The sequence below is a fragment of the Cynara cardunculus genome, assembly GCF_001531365.2.
Source record: "Cynara cardunculus var. scolymus isolate 2C chromosome LG 15, CcrdV1, whole genome shotgun sequence".
NCBI classification, from domain to species: Eukaryota; Viridiplantae; Streptophyta; class Magnoliopsida; order Asterales; family Asteraceae; genus Cynara; species Cynara cardunculus.
Window position 1 is genome coordinate 13,829,246 of NC_037542.1, and position 14,408 is coordinate 13,843,653.

The following is a 14,408-nucleotide window of genomic DNA, read 5'->3' on the forward strand; positions in this document are numbered from 1 at the left end:
TTATTCAAAAATAAAAACATCATCGCTTTCTCAAAATCACATAAAGCTATATTATAACATCGACTGAGATAAATAATAAAATGAAATATTAAAATTACGATGTATTTCGCTGCATTGCACAAATACGCTTCTAGTTTTCATCAAAATCATATGTGATTCATAATTAACTTAGTTATTTTTAAATTATTTTTCTAATCATATGTGATTTAAAATTTGAAAAAATGAAAACATAATCACGTATGATATGTAGGAAAATACATTTAAAATGTATAAGATCACATGCATTTTAAAATGTAATTTATAATTTACACATATCACATGTAACGTTGCAGATAACTTATACTTTTTTCTACTATGATCAATATTAACAAAAATTAACGATTATTTTTAGGAAAAAATGTCGAATAATTTGTGGGTATAAAATGTGATTTTTGATGTAAATTCTAAAAATTCTTAAACAAACTACTTAAAAAAAAAATTAATAAAAAACTACATCACACTTATTTGATATGTTGCAAAAAAAAATCACGTTTAAATCATGAAAATAATAAGAAAATTCATGAATAAATACCTTAATTAGATTTATTAAATGATTTTTATAGAAATGAGTGAATTTTTATATATAATCTGTATACAACAAAGGTATTATTTAACAAAATGATTTACCTTGAATTATTCTCTTAAATATGTATCATTCTCATATAAATACAACTCTATAGATATATACATAGAAAATATATATAATATAACTTTAAATAATAATAATAATATAAGGTATCAAATATATTTGTTTATTTATAAAATAATAATAAAAAATATAATATATTTTTTAGCTACATTCCTGAGGGTGTAAATAGCAATTTCCATAATAAAAATTTGAGTGTTAAAATTTAACATTAGTAGTTTTGAGTAGAGATAATATATTTTATTATAAATATTGATAAACTTTTATCAGAATAATTTTAAAATATCAAATATTAAAAAGTATTTGGAAAAAACGGTTTTGTTTTTTTGTTAACCCCCGCCCACCTTCTTCATCTCAACAACTTCAGTTTTCACTTTTCAGTCATCCTACTACTCCTAACTCGTGTATATAAGAATCCATTCATGAGCAGGAAAAATGAGTGTTGAAATTAACAGGTAGAAATGGCCAGCAACAACACCTTCTTGGTAAATGCACCCTCGTTGGATATCATGACTGAATTCAAGTGCTCTTCCAAGCCTCATAAACGCATCATCTTCATTGGTATTACACTTGATCATCTTCTTTTCCTTTTTGAGTCTTTTTGAATATGTTTCTTTTTTAACGTTATTGAGATTGATGATATATATATGTTTGATTCGATATTGTAGGTCCACCTGGGTCTGGAAAAGGCACCCAATCCCTCATCATTAAGGAAAAATATGGCCTATGCCACTTGGCAACAGGTGATATCTTGCGAGCCGTTGTCGCAGCGAAGACCCCACTCGGGATTAAAATCAAGGAAAACATGGAGAAGGTATATATATGCTTGGTTATGTTTTTTTTAAGGTATATATATGCTTGGTTATGTTTTTTTTTTTTTTTTTTGGGAAAAGAAGTTATGTTATTTAGGGGGTGTTTGGGATTTGCTTATTTGAAACAACTTATGCTTTTCTACAAAAGTGATTATCAACTTATTATAAGTTGGAATGGTTTAACTTCTTCAAAAACTTTTTATTACCGGTTTGACACAGGTAAACTGTTTATCCAAACACTCAAAAATGCTTATTACCGGTGCCACACCAAAATAAATCAATAAGTTATTTTTATTAGATGATTTGATTTGATCTGATCTTTGTTTTGACTTTAGGGAAAAGTAGGGCCTGATGACTTGGTGGTTGAGATCATGAACGAAGCAATGAAAAAGCCATCTTGCGAAAACGGTTTCATTCTTGATGGGTTTCCTAGGACACTTGCTCAAGCACAAAAGGTTCATCATTTTTTTATTTATTAATTTGACATCCAAATCGCTATACGAGCTGATTAATCTTAGGCGACCATCTGTTTTGCGGGTAGTTTGAAGTTACTGTATTTGAACCTCCATGACACAAGAAGATTTTTATTCCTCATTGGATTTGAACCTAGTACCTCCAGTCACTTTTGACCTTTGGAGCCCAAGTTCAAACTAATCAGACACCACCCTTGTGGTTAGGTTTCTTCTTCATTAATTTCAATCTTTATGCCTTTTGTTAATTTATGTCTAAACAAATTCGAAATGTTAATTTATATTTATACTCCTTTATAAAAGTGGAATTACGGTTATCTTTTAAATTTTAATAAATAGCACCTTATAAACTTAATCAATAAATTTTACATCTTATATATTAAAAATGAAAGCAGTTTTAATTTTTAAATTACATTTTACACCATTATCATATTAACATAAATAACTGTATATGAACAAAATTCATTAAAAAATACGTTTCTTTTTTAATAAAATATATCATTATAATCGTCTCGTCAATACCTTCAAAAGTACATCTCAGCTAACACACAAGGTTTTCAAAAATCAATCTTCTACAGTTTTTGACTGTCATGAGCACCGCCAGGTGCCAACCCATTTTCTCATGTAATTATTTTGTGAGAAAAAAAAATGAAAATTATGATTTATCAGATATTGGATTTTTGATTTTTTTTTTTCTAAACTACATATGATGAATATAATTATCGATAAGATAACTTTTTTATGAACTTGAGTGAATAAACCGATTAACCAACATAAATATTTTACGTATGAAATTCTCAAGATCTAACACTTGAGGTACCAAATGAAAGAAATAAGAACAAAAATGTAAGACTTGAAATATGAAACATAGTTGGAGGGCTTACTTATATTTATTCAGAATTTATATTCAGTTATATTATACAAGTATACAACTAGCATCGAGATGGACAAAAAACAAAACAAAAATGAGCATGATTGACATATTAAGTTCTCGATTTTAAATCAAGATGCACACATCGCACATGCATCTTACTAATTAGCCTAAATGATTTACATTTTACATCAGACCCTTGATTTGTTTTTTGCAGCTTGATGAAATACTTGAGAAGCAAAGAACCAAGATTGATAAAGTGCTTGATTTTGCAATCGACGACTCCATCTTGGAGGAGAGAATTACTGGGCGTTGGATCCATGCTTCAAGTGGTAGAACATACCATACGAAGTTTGCACCTCCCAAGGTTCACGGCGTTGATGATGTAAGCCATAAGAAATCCATGATGTCTTTTTGTTTAAGGGTGTCCCAAACTATGCACGGACTAATCCCGGAAAATTGTAACTGTAAAAAAATCAGTCTTGATAAACTCAGTGGTCACAATTGTTGTATACACCTGAAATAGAACCTTGAGTAAATGCGATATTCCCCCACATCCCCCAGGGTCTCAACCATTAAGCCACAACCCTTGTGGCTGACCAAACCCAATCTTATTGCATATTTATTGTTTCTTCTTCTTGTAGGTTACTGGAGAGCCTTTAATCCAACGGAAAGATGATACTGCAGAAGTTCTCAAGCTAAGGCTGGAGGTTTTTCACCGCCAAACTGAACCCGTAAGTGCTCTTTTGCCTAATATTGTTGAAAAATTATGCATGATCTTTTACTTGGATGGAAATCAACATTTGAATTGGCAGTTACTTTAAGGGAAGTGGTTGGAACTAACTGTCCCATTTTCTAAGGTAGAGGACATGTATGTGTACATTCAACCACTAGACCCTATTTTGGAGTGGGATGTACTTGTGTGTTTGTGTTTGGTTTGGTTTGGTTTTCAAGGGAAATGATTAAGTAGTTGTTAAATATCTAGAATACCCTTCAATAAAGACAAAACAAGAGATCTTGTAGACTCAAATCGAGATTATCAATTTAATTGTAGCGACAATAGTGTGCAAATAGGTACTTTCAACTTGAAAAATGGTGATTTCCATGGAAACAACTGCCATACTCCTTAGGGACTGTTTGGTTCGCGGATTGAAGGAATTTAATGAAATTGGAATGACAAATTCCTTTGACCAAACGTTAATTTCTTTGTTCGGTTTTCAAATGGATGGAATTCTTTAAATTCCAATGAGTTCCACAAATCAATGAATTCATCATTCTTTGGCATAATGGAAGGAATTGAATTACATCCTTTTGCATCCAATTTAACCAACACCGACTACCCCTGCCCCCACCACGACCATGCTACTATTGTCACTGTCATGCTCCCACCCCTACCCCCACTACCACACAACTATTGCCACCATCACAAGCGCCACCAACACTCACCCTAACCCCAACCCACCACTGACCACCATGTCATTATTGTCGTCATCACATATGTCACCCCACCCCACCTTGCCACTAACCACCATGCACTATTGTCGTCGTCGCAGCGGTCACCCCTCCACCCCATCACCCACCCACACCACCCTGTCACCCGCCCACTATGCCACTATTGTCGTCCTCACAATTACTACCCCGCCACCCACCCCACCGACCACCATGCCACTACTGTAGTTATCACAACTACCACCCCAACCCCAAGTCACCAACCACCACGCCATTATTGTAGTCGTCACAACTACCACCCTGCCCTCGACCACCCAACCCCCTCCATCGTCACAGCTTCCCCAACCATGAAATCCATGGATTACATTAAAACTTGTTAATAACATTAGCATCCATGGGTTTTTTTTTACTGAACCTTAAACTAAAACACCATAAAAGTTGATTATAGAATGAGATTCTTATCATAATTCGTTTTCCCACAACATACATATAACTAACAATTATTTCCCCCCAAATCCACCACTTAAAAGAACCCTAGCTTCCACATCAATAACAATAAGGAAGAGGAGATGCAAAGGAGATGATATTCTTACCCGAAATGAAGCTTTTCCACTTGATTTTCTTCAAATCCTCCTTTATCTCCTTCTCTTCTCTTCTCTTCTCTCGTCTCACAATCGCACCCTCATAAACACACACATAGAGTTTTCATCTGATTTCCAAGTGGTTTCCTCGTATAGTTCAGTGTTGTAGCAATGCAGGAGCATGAGATACACAACTCCAATCCTGCCTAAAAGTCCAAATTAGCCTACTAAAGAATAAAAATAGGTAAATCATTAACTCTAGCTCCATAAACAAAGAAATGGAAAATAAGGAAACACAATGACTCAATGTTGGGATATAAAGGAAAAATAACCTATAAATATGAAGAGTGTTTAAACACTAAATAGTTAGTGCATATCACCAAGAATGAGAAAAGAGTAGAGGTCCAACTCCCTTTTATTTGATATTTACCCTGCGGCCCCTAAAATTGAGTTCACTAGTCAAAATTCACCTACAACGTTGATTAATTTATTAAAAGGAAACCCGGGTTATTACATCTCATCCCCTACCCCAGACCCACCCTTGGATGTATTGTGGGGATTGTTTTCTTTTGGCTCTTGTGGGGGCATTCAAATGGTGCTTGAAGATACAATTGTGGTTCCCATATGTGTTAGGTAGAATTGAAAATGGGATGCACATTCGAGCTAAATCATATTATTCCATATGCCTGTCATTTGATATATTGTGATCGTTTTGGTTTTGGATCTTGTAGGGGCATCCATATGTTATGGGTCCCATCTGCGCTAGGTAGAAACAAGCGAAGATGGGACACACATTTGAGCTCATTCATTGTCAGTTTCATGGGATTTCCTTGATATTGAAAAGCCTATTTTATGTGTGAACTACAGGTTATAGAATACTACAAAAAGAAGGGCGTCGTTGCAAAGATTCCTGCAGAAAACCCCCCGAATGAGGTGACTGCTGAGGTTCTGAAAGTCTTGTTGTCTTAGCGGATGCTTGCAACTTTCTTTTTGTTGATCCTAATGTTATCTAACCCGATACATAATCGGGTCAACATCTACATTCGTGCTACAATTTTCATTCTTCTAAGCATTATGCAAGGCATGTGACTGAGAAACATAAAACTGTACCAAAATAAAACTTTCATGTGATACCAGAAAAATCTCATTTACATATCAAATGAAGTTTGATCTTTTTAATTCATGATTTCTTACCTATATTTTTCAATCTTAAATAGCATATCTATGTATACACTATTATAAAAAAAATATGTTTAAAGATGTATTATAGATGTATAAAAACATATTTTTCAAATATAGTAGTAAGAGACTGTTTATCAAACACTTATTGGGTAATCGCTTATCTTATTGAGTGAACATGATAAGGATCGAGAATCTTACCTGGTAAGTGAGGGAGATACTCGTACACTGTTACCGCTTACCGAGTAAAAAACAATTACGAACAATCCATTTTGATGGCCTTGAATATTAAACTAACGGTAGTGAGTCTTGCCGATAAGCTTTTGATAAACATCTCTAAAATGTTGTTTGGTTGGTTTTCCATTAAGTTCTGTATGGATAAAACTGTATGTATGAATTAATCTCTTTGTATAGATTGAGAATCTTTTTGTTTGGGGATATTTTTTCATAGATGGATAAAATTGGATTTCTGCATAAACCTCCTCCATAAAAATTATTAAATAAACCACTTTCTATATCATTAAGCCACTACCAAAAGTCATTCATAGATGACCAAATAAATTATAAATCCTGTTACACTCATTAAACTACTGAAATATTAGCTTATTGATAGAAATCACAGGGTGGCAAAACACAGTTTTGTTTTATCGTCTAATTTATTTATTTAACCAACCCTTTTAAATATATTTCTCATATGCTTATTGTGTGTATCTCAATTTGTAAAGCGGTGGGACGACTTTGTTCAAATATAAGATAAATTTCGGGTTTGATCCTAGACTCTTGCTAGTCTCAATCACTGAGTACGACAAAAAAATAAAATAAAGAGGTGGGATGACATTGATGTCCTTGAAGGCGGGTTTCATGTATAACTGGTTGTATCTTATCGGTAATCAACTTTTTATTCAAATAAACTCGATGATACCCATTTGTTCCATTTAAAAGAACAGATAAATAAGACTATTTTTGTCTTTGTTCTTATTTTTAATTAAAATCTTCATTTTTCGGTAACTAACTTTCAAAACTCGCTATTTTGATTGGCCAAACTCTAAAGGAAGTTCTTTTTCGAAAATCAAAATTGAATTGATTTTGGTTTCGTTTTTTTATTAACTTGGATATCCAATCCGCTATGCGAGCCAACTAATTCTAGGGTGACCACATGTTTTGCGGGTAACCCGGAGTCACCGCATTTGAACCTCCGTGACCACAAGATGATTTTTATTTCACCTTGGATTTGAATCTGGGATCTCCAGACACTTTTGACCTTTGAAGCTCAAGCTCAAATCAATCAGGTATCATCCTTGTAGTTTCGTTATTATGCCACTAATATAAATTTGAATAATATAAAAATTCTGAAAAACTGGGTTTCAAAAAAAAAAAAAGTCTGAATGTTGACTTGTAAAATAGAAACGAAAGCAAAATTGATTTTATATTATCGCTATTTTCCTTTTAAAAGAATTATCATAATTTTTGTAAAAACAAAAACATATGAATTGTTTAAACGATAAGATAAACCGATGAAAAAATTGATTTTATATCGTCGAGTTCTTGCTTCCCTCACCTAATTAAAATATTAGGTTTGCTAAAGGGTATTTAATTTAGTGATATGTGAGTCTTTGGCCTACTAAGAGGTTCAGAGTTCAAATCTCATCGAATATAAAAAAAGTGTGTAAGTTTATTTTGTTCTATTTATCATATATATATATATATATATATATTATATTTAAAAAAATTATTAGGCTTGACCATGAAAAATGGATCGAACTTCTAAAAATTATCCGAACCTTGTGTGTGTAATATAATTTAAAGGTAGTTTATTTAAATCATATATATGAATTTTGCTATATGTATACAGATCATCAAAGGTCATAAAATGTTCTAATATCATATCACAGAATACAAGAATACCTTCATTTTACGAGAATGTGAAAACATCATTTTTATCATAGATAATCATATGTGATACTATATTTCATCATATATGATACAAATATAATACTAAAAATCAGAGACGCGGACGAATTTTGCCGCAATTTAGTTTACAAGACAAGTCGCCCTCATACCATCTCGAATCTAGCCATTAAAAATTAATCATTAAAAATACTAAAAGTGTGTGTTCATGTAACGCTAAAAAAACATTTTTAATATTATAATAACAATAAAATGATATATGTATTTATAAATACTTAAGATTATATATAAAAAATTATTAAAACGTAATATTATATTAATATTTGATTTATAGATCTAGGCTAACTTTATTTACCTCCAAATATAGAAACCAATTTTATTGACCTCTACTTTTTTTCCAAGTGTTTTAACGATGAGTTGGAGATGAAAACATCTTTATTTTAGAGATGCACCGAATACAATCGAACATCATCTTTGACCTAAGTTTACTACAGAGCCCACCGTTAACATCCAGAGCTGCAGAAACCAGACATGGGTTGCGGGTTCAGTGATTAGGACCCATATCCGTAGGGTCCGAGGGTCAAGGATCAGGGCGGTGGTGAGTAAGGAAGAAAGCAAAGTAGTAGTACGGATGAATATGATAAGGATTAAGAGTCTTACACGATAAGTGAGGGTGATGACTCTTAGCACGCTTGTAAACGCTTACAAGATAAATTGTTTCATACGATACTGTTTTGATGGATTAAAATCTAACCCAATAAGTAGATGATAATGTTAACTTTTACTGTTAAACGTCTATCCTATCGGGTAAGTGTTTGGTAAACAACCTCTAGATTGATATTTGGGCCTCACCAGTCACCAATACGGGTTAATGAACTCTACTTGCAAACATGACGAAGAAAATGATATAAAAGTAATAGAATCCATGTTGCAGTAACCAAATCAGGCATTTTTGCGGAGTGTAGTGCAAGGCATCAACTCATTCTCGTGTTATGGAGTTGACGGCCAACCTAATGATTCCGGCCAACTTTGGCCGTCCGGGAGCCATTCCGGTCACCAATTTGCTCCAGAAAGAGTTGTACTTGGTTGACATGGATAAGAAGAATCAAGAAGAGGGACTATTGTTCCAGATGGTAGCGGTAGCCCTACACCGGAGATGGTTTCAATGTTTGATGCTTCTGGAGATAGATAGGTTTAGATGTCTGGGTTCGGGGAAGACGTGGGGGTGGTGGGAGGGGTGGACACGTGGTATTACCTAACTGCTACTTGAAATTGTTTTTTAATTAGTTAATAAAAAAACCAAAATAATAATATTCATAATTGAAGGATCCAATCCCTAATTCTAATACAGGTTATTAGGACAAAACCTGTAATTTATTGTCGGAATTATAATAATTATCTTTATTATGTGGAATTTTAATAATTTTTTATTATTTACGGAACTTATAAAATAAAATAAAATAAAATAAAAAGATATAAGTGATTTACTCATTATATAACAATAAACCTTTTTTATATTGTTTTTTCAAATTTACTCATTATTTTATTATTTATTTATGTCGATATAATACGGTTTTTAGTGGTTTTAAGAAAACAATAATGCTTTTATTTTTGAACAAAATATAAATTTAAACATATCATAAAAATTTGAAAAAAGAAATATATCGATATTAGTATCAAATTTACTATATAAAGTTCTAGGATTTTGTGTAATTGATTTAATTCAATATTTTGTTTATGATTTAATTTAGATTCAATAACAAAATAATTTATTTATCATTTAATAATATAATTTTTATAAAGATAATACTTAAGTATTTTGTTATAACTAATGATATCCTAATTATATTTTAGATTTTTTATATTCAAAATGAAATATTTATCTCATATTTGATTATGTTTATCTATAGTTAGTTACACAAATTAAAAAAATAAAGCTTTAATAAACTGTTTGTGATCTTGAATTTCAAGTAATATGCATCTATAAACAATACTTTATGCATAAAAAATGATTTTTAAGAGTTTTTGTCAAATGCTTTATAATGAGGTATAGATTTATATGATATAAATAATATAAAAAATATATATTTATTAATAATTAACCTTTCCGTGTAAATATGAGGCTTGTTTTGTTTGTTGATTCACTTTTAACTACCGAAAAGATGGTTATGATTGCAAGAATTAAGACAAGATTGTCCAAAATTTCTAAACATGACGCAATCTGTTCAATCACTCCAACATTTAAGAACAAAGTCGCGAGATTCGGTTCAAAAAAGTCGAAGAGCAGAGTCGGAACACCATACAAGATTGAAAGCGATGTCCTTTTTCCTCTTTTAAGCTTCCCACAATTCAAACTTCCATTTCAATACTCCTCTCAAATCCATTGCAGCGTATACACAAAGAAACCAATTTTCTTTTCTTCTGTCAAATGTCAGATCACTCTCCAACTCCAATAGAACACGAATCGAAAGAAGAACCAACCCAAATCAAAACCCCTCTAATTCTCCACGATTCAGACCAAACCCAAAACCTAAATGAAGCAAATCAAGACGACAATGAAGAAGAAGAAGAAGAAGGAAGAACCCATCTTGATAAAAGCCTTCAAAGGTTGAACTTCTATTTATGTTTGTTGGGTTTCGATCAATCCTCGGTTATAAGATGTGTGATTTCTTGGGTAATGTTTTTGGTGATCGGGGTTGCGATTCCTGTGGTTGTACTTTTGCTGACCACCAACTGTTTGAGTTGTGATCTCTACCAAATCAACGGCTTTGAGCTTGTTATTGTTGCTTCACATGCTTGTTTGGCAGCTGTTGCTCTCCTTTGTCTTTCACATAATTTGAGGAAATATGGGATTCGAAAATTTCTATTTGTTGATCAGTATAGTGGCCATGTTGAAAGATTCTCAAAGGAGTATATTCAGAAGATTTCTGTAAGTAAATACCCAATTCCAGTACTTATATCTGTTCCATTTCCAGGTTCAAATGAGAGTAAATCTGATGAATATGTCGATTCTTTTGGGGCACAAAATATGGTTCTTTTGGTTTTCATGGTTCTTTAAGTCTTGTTTTGTTGTACAATTTAGTGTAACAAATCTTGAAATTGTATCTTATATAATCACAAACTTTGGTAGAAGACCAAATTGTCACTCCTAAGTCTCTGAATTAAGGAAATGTAAATGGGGTTTTTCTTTAGGTTTAAAGAAAGGGGATTCAAACTCATGATCTATAATATATTATCAGTAGTTTTCTTTGATCTTTTGGAATTTGGAGTATGCTTCAGAGCTATGATATTTTAGACAGGAAGTGGATGCAGTGATCTGATGTCTGTGTTTTTTCTTTTTGTGGAAATGGGTGATCTCAAGCTTCGCCAGACTAATCCCATGGCAAGTTGCGGCTGTAGGCTTCGCCCACCCACAACCCTTAGGTAAATCTCCTAGTGGCCACAAGCACATATGTAGATGGTAGGATTCGAACCTGGGTTGATTTTATAATTCTCTTGTCTTTGTCCACCATGCTACCACCCTTGTGGTTGTGATCTTATGTGTTCGCCTGGCAACCGGTTGAAGGGAACTATAACTGTGTACTTGATTGCCATGTAGATTGCAAGACTGGAATCCCAAATGTGAAAAAGTCTTAGTTTCGTTAGGAATAAGCTAGTTTTTTAGACAATAATTCATGTAGCGTTTTAGTAACCTCCAAGGGCCTTTGTCCACCTTCCTATTATTTTTTCAACATGTCTTTTTAGGTCATTTTACTTTGTCATCTAGCTTATCAACTAGTTTTTACCAAATATTACTAGCTTATTATCTAACAGTTAGATTATTAGCCAACAACTAACTTTTCAGCTAACAACTAGTTTGTCAAACATGATACTACATTTGTATTAAGGAATGAAGAGAGTAGATTGGTTAATGTTACATTCTAATGGCAATCGCTAACTAAAGAGACGTTCTCTTTACACAGGAATCTATACGCTTGCTAGTATTGTGGGTTCTGCCATGTATGATCTTGAAGATTGCACGGGAAATCATCAGTGTTACGTACATGCACCATCAATCGTGGTGGAAGTCTTCCAGTGTCCCTGTAGTTCTGACGTTGTCTTGGGCATACGTAAACACCATCTATTTATCATCCTGCCTCGTCTTCCATTTGGTCTGTATTTTGCAGATCATCCACTTTGATGATTATGGGAAACTTCTAGAAACAGAAACCGATGTTCTGGTATTCATAGAGGAGCATGCTCGTTTACGCCATGATCTTTCAAAGATAAGCCACAGGTTCCGAATCTATCTCATCCTCGTGTTCACCGTTGTCACATCCAGCCAGTTTGCAATGCTATTTCAAATCACGGAGTTCAGTGACAAAGTAACTTTCATAAATGGAGGTGATTTTGCGGTAAGTGGCACAATACCCTAAACCCTAAACCCTGAATTGTGTTATGAAGTTGCATATATCTGTGTGTTTGTAGGTATCCTCAATTGCGCAGGTGGTGGGGCTGATTCTGTGTTTGAATGCTGCTGCAAAGATTTCCCACCGAGCTCAAGGCATTGCAGCACTGGCGACTAGATGGCATGCTTTAGCTTCATGTGGTCCAGATGATATGTCTCATATGAGACTTTCGAATAGAGCGATGAGCACGGTGTCTTCAGAAAGCGATTTGGAAGCAATGAACTATATTCCACTTCCTACAAACACACAATTGGCTTCTTATTTGTCTTCATACCACAGAAGACAAGCATTTGGTGAGCAAATCTCTTGTTGCATACTTGTACTTTAAACAGTTTAACCTGGTCTCCCCCGGTCATAGTTGGTTCCAAGGTGGCATATATGCACGAACAGTTAAGGGTTCGAGTCTGACAGCTGCAGAATGGATATTACAATTCCTTTGGGGATTGGGCTCCTTGTGAGCACTAGCCATCTAATAGGTGGTTGTGTATCTGATTTGCTGCCTCTTGGGCTAGGATGGTGTGGGCCAGTTACAAACCCTTTTGCACATACAGTAACTTGGTTGTATAGTGATTAAAACTGTCCAATGTCCGACTCAAACTTTCAAATGATCACCTAATTTATGGTTTGATTTGTTCTAAAGTCGAGAATTTTGATGGATGGTTGTGCAGTGATGTATCTGCAGAATAATCCTGGAGGGATTACTTTGTACGGTTGGACCGTGGACCGTGGTTTGATAAACACGATCTTCTTTATCGAGCTATCGCTGGTTCTCTTTGTGCTGGGCAGGACTACGGTTTTCACAAGTGAGAGTTTGCCCTAATGTTTCCCTTCCACGATTACTCCTTTCAAGATTTATAGACACTCCCACGCAAGTTCTTGGTATGCAACTTACTGCGGCTTATTTTTTCCATTCAAAAAATTCAAATGAGAACCATAAATATTTTAACAATCTGGGAACCGACTATTATTTATAATGAATAATCATGAATATCATGGCTTTTTCTAGTACATTGTCATCATGAAAATCATCATCTTCATTATGAATATTTTCATCATGAATATCCATTATGACATTCATAATGAATAAAGTAAGAATAGCATGTTTTCAGTTTCCCAAAATATTTATGGTTTTCATCGTGAAAATAAATGAAGATTTGATTGAGAGTGAAGGACCAACGAAATGAAATGAAATGAAGAATGGAGGGTGATGATGGATGGCACCAGAACGTTACAAGGTTCCATAGAATCGTTGACTTTGACTAGTGACTAACTGATTGTAACATCGTTGACTTAAAATTTTGTTTCAACTGATGGATAGATGTAAAATACAAGTTGAAGATGCTTTTGGCTTTTTAACTGAGCCGGCGGCCTTAAGCTCATTTGGATTGTGAAAAAAGCATGCAATTTACGAGCCGGCTCACGATGGCAGCTGAGCTTTGTCATTGTAGTGATTGTAATGTAAAAGCATAAACTATTATATCCTTCAAAGTCTTCAATTTTGCTTATGAATGACAAACAATTTTATTCTATTCGTAATCCATATTCCGGTTGACCAATTCACGCTTGGAATGAGAGAACAGACTGAGAGAGACCGCAGGAAAGGAGGTTCAAATGGTGTGAAACGTTGTGTCATGGCTAAAAGTTCAAGCCTTAAGTCTTACACGCCACGACAAGAACACAACATTTTTTTAAGACAATAAATTTATATGTCATATATACATATTCTATTTTTTATACATGAAGTACTACTTATTGATGCATATTACTTAAAATTCAAGATTACAAGTAATTATGCATAAATACAACTTATTAAGCTCCATGTTTGAATTCGTATAACTAACTATAGATAAATATAATCAAATACATGATAAATTTTTTATTTTAAATATAAAAAATCTAAAATATAATTAGAATAATCACTGTATTATAACAGAATACTTAATTATTATATTTCTAAAAAGTTATATTATTAAACGAAAAATAAATTACTTCGTTATCAAACATA

The 14,408-nt window shown here is 33.3% G+C and overlaps 2 protein-coding genes across 2 annotated transcripts; both read left to right on the forward strand.

Annotated features, from left to right (window-relative positions):
- The first annotated feature begins 1,146 nt into the window (after positions 1-1,146).
- Positions 1,147-5,837, forward strand: LOC112528674 (adenylate kinase 4-like). Its single transcript, XM_025139696.1, has 6 exons — positions 1,147-1,246; positions 1,354-1,499; positions 1,833-1,952; positions 3,056-3,223; positions 3,483-3,572; positions 5,736-5,837. The coding sequence occupies exons 1-6, from the start codon at positions 1,147-1,149 to the stop codon at positions 5,835-5,837; spliced, it is 726 nt and encodes a 241-aa protein (XP_024995464.1).
- A 4,414-nt stretch (positions 5,838-10,251) lies between these two features.
- Positions 10,252-14,035, forward strand: LOC112527952. The gene is made up of 4 exons (XM_025138816.1): positions 10,252-10,884; positions 11,918-12,349; positions 12,423-12,696; positions 13,072-14,035. Exons 1-4 carry the CDS (start codon positions 10,384-10,386, stop codon positions 13,221-13,223), a joined length of 1,359 nt encoding a protein of 452 aa, XP_024994584.1. The 5' UTR covers positions 10,252-10,383; the 3' UTR covers positions 13,224-14,035.
- The last annotated feature ends 373 nt before the right edge of the window (positions 14,036-14,408 follow it).

What these genes read in the sequence shown, in the direction of transcription:
- LOC112527952 (XM_025138816.1), top strand. Translation starts at nt 10,384, where the DNA reads ATGTCAGATCACTCTCCAACTCCAATAGAACACGAATCGAAAGAAGAA. An exon ending in TAAATGGAGGTGATTTTGCG is followed by an intron (nt 12,350 to 12,422) that starts GTAAGTGGCACA and finishes GTGTGTTTGTAG; the next exon opens with GTATCCTCAATTGCGCAGGT. An exon ending in CCACAGAAGACAAGCATTTG is followed by an intron (nt 12,697 to 13,071) that starts GTGAGCAAATCT and finishes ATGGTTGTGCAG; the next exon opens with TGATGTATCTGCAGAATAAT.
- LOC112528674 (XM_025139696.1), top strand. Translation starts at nt 1,147, where the DNA reads ATGGCCAGCAACAACACCTTCTTGGTAAATGCACCCTCGTTGGATATC. An exon ending in TCAAGGAAAACATGGAGAAG is followed by an intron (nt 1,500 to 1,832) that starts GTATATATATGC and finishes TTTTGACTTTAG; the next exon opens with GGAAAAGTAGGGCCTGATGA. An exon ending in CACTTGCTCAAGCACAAAAG is followed by an intron (nt 1,953 to 3,055) that starts GTTCATCATTTT and finishes TGTTTTTTGCAG; the next exon opens with CTTGATGAAATACTTGAGAA.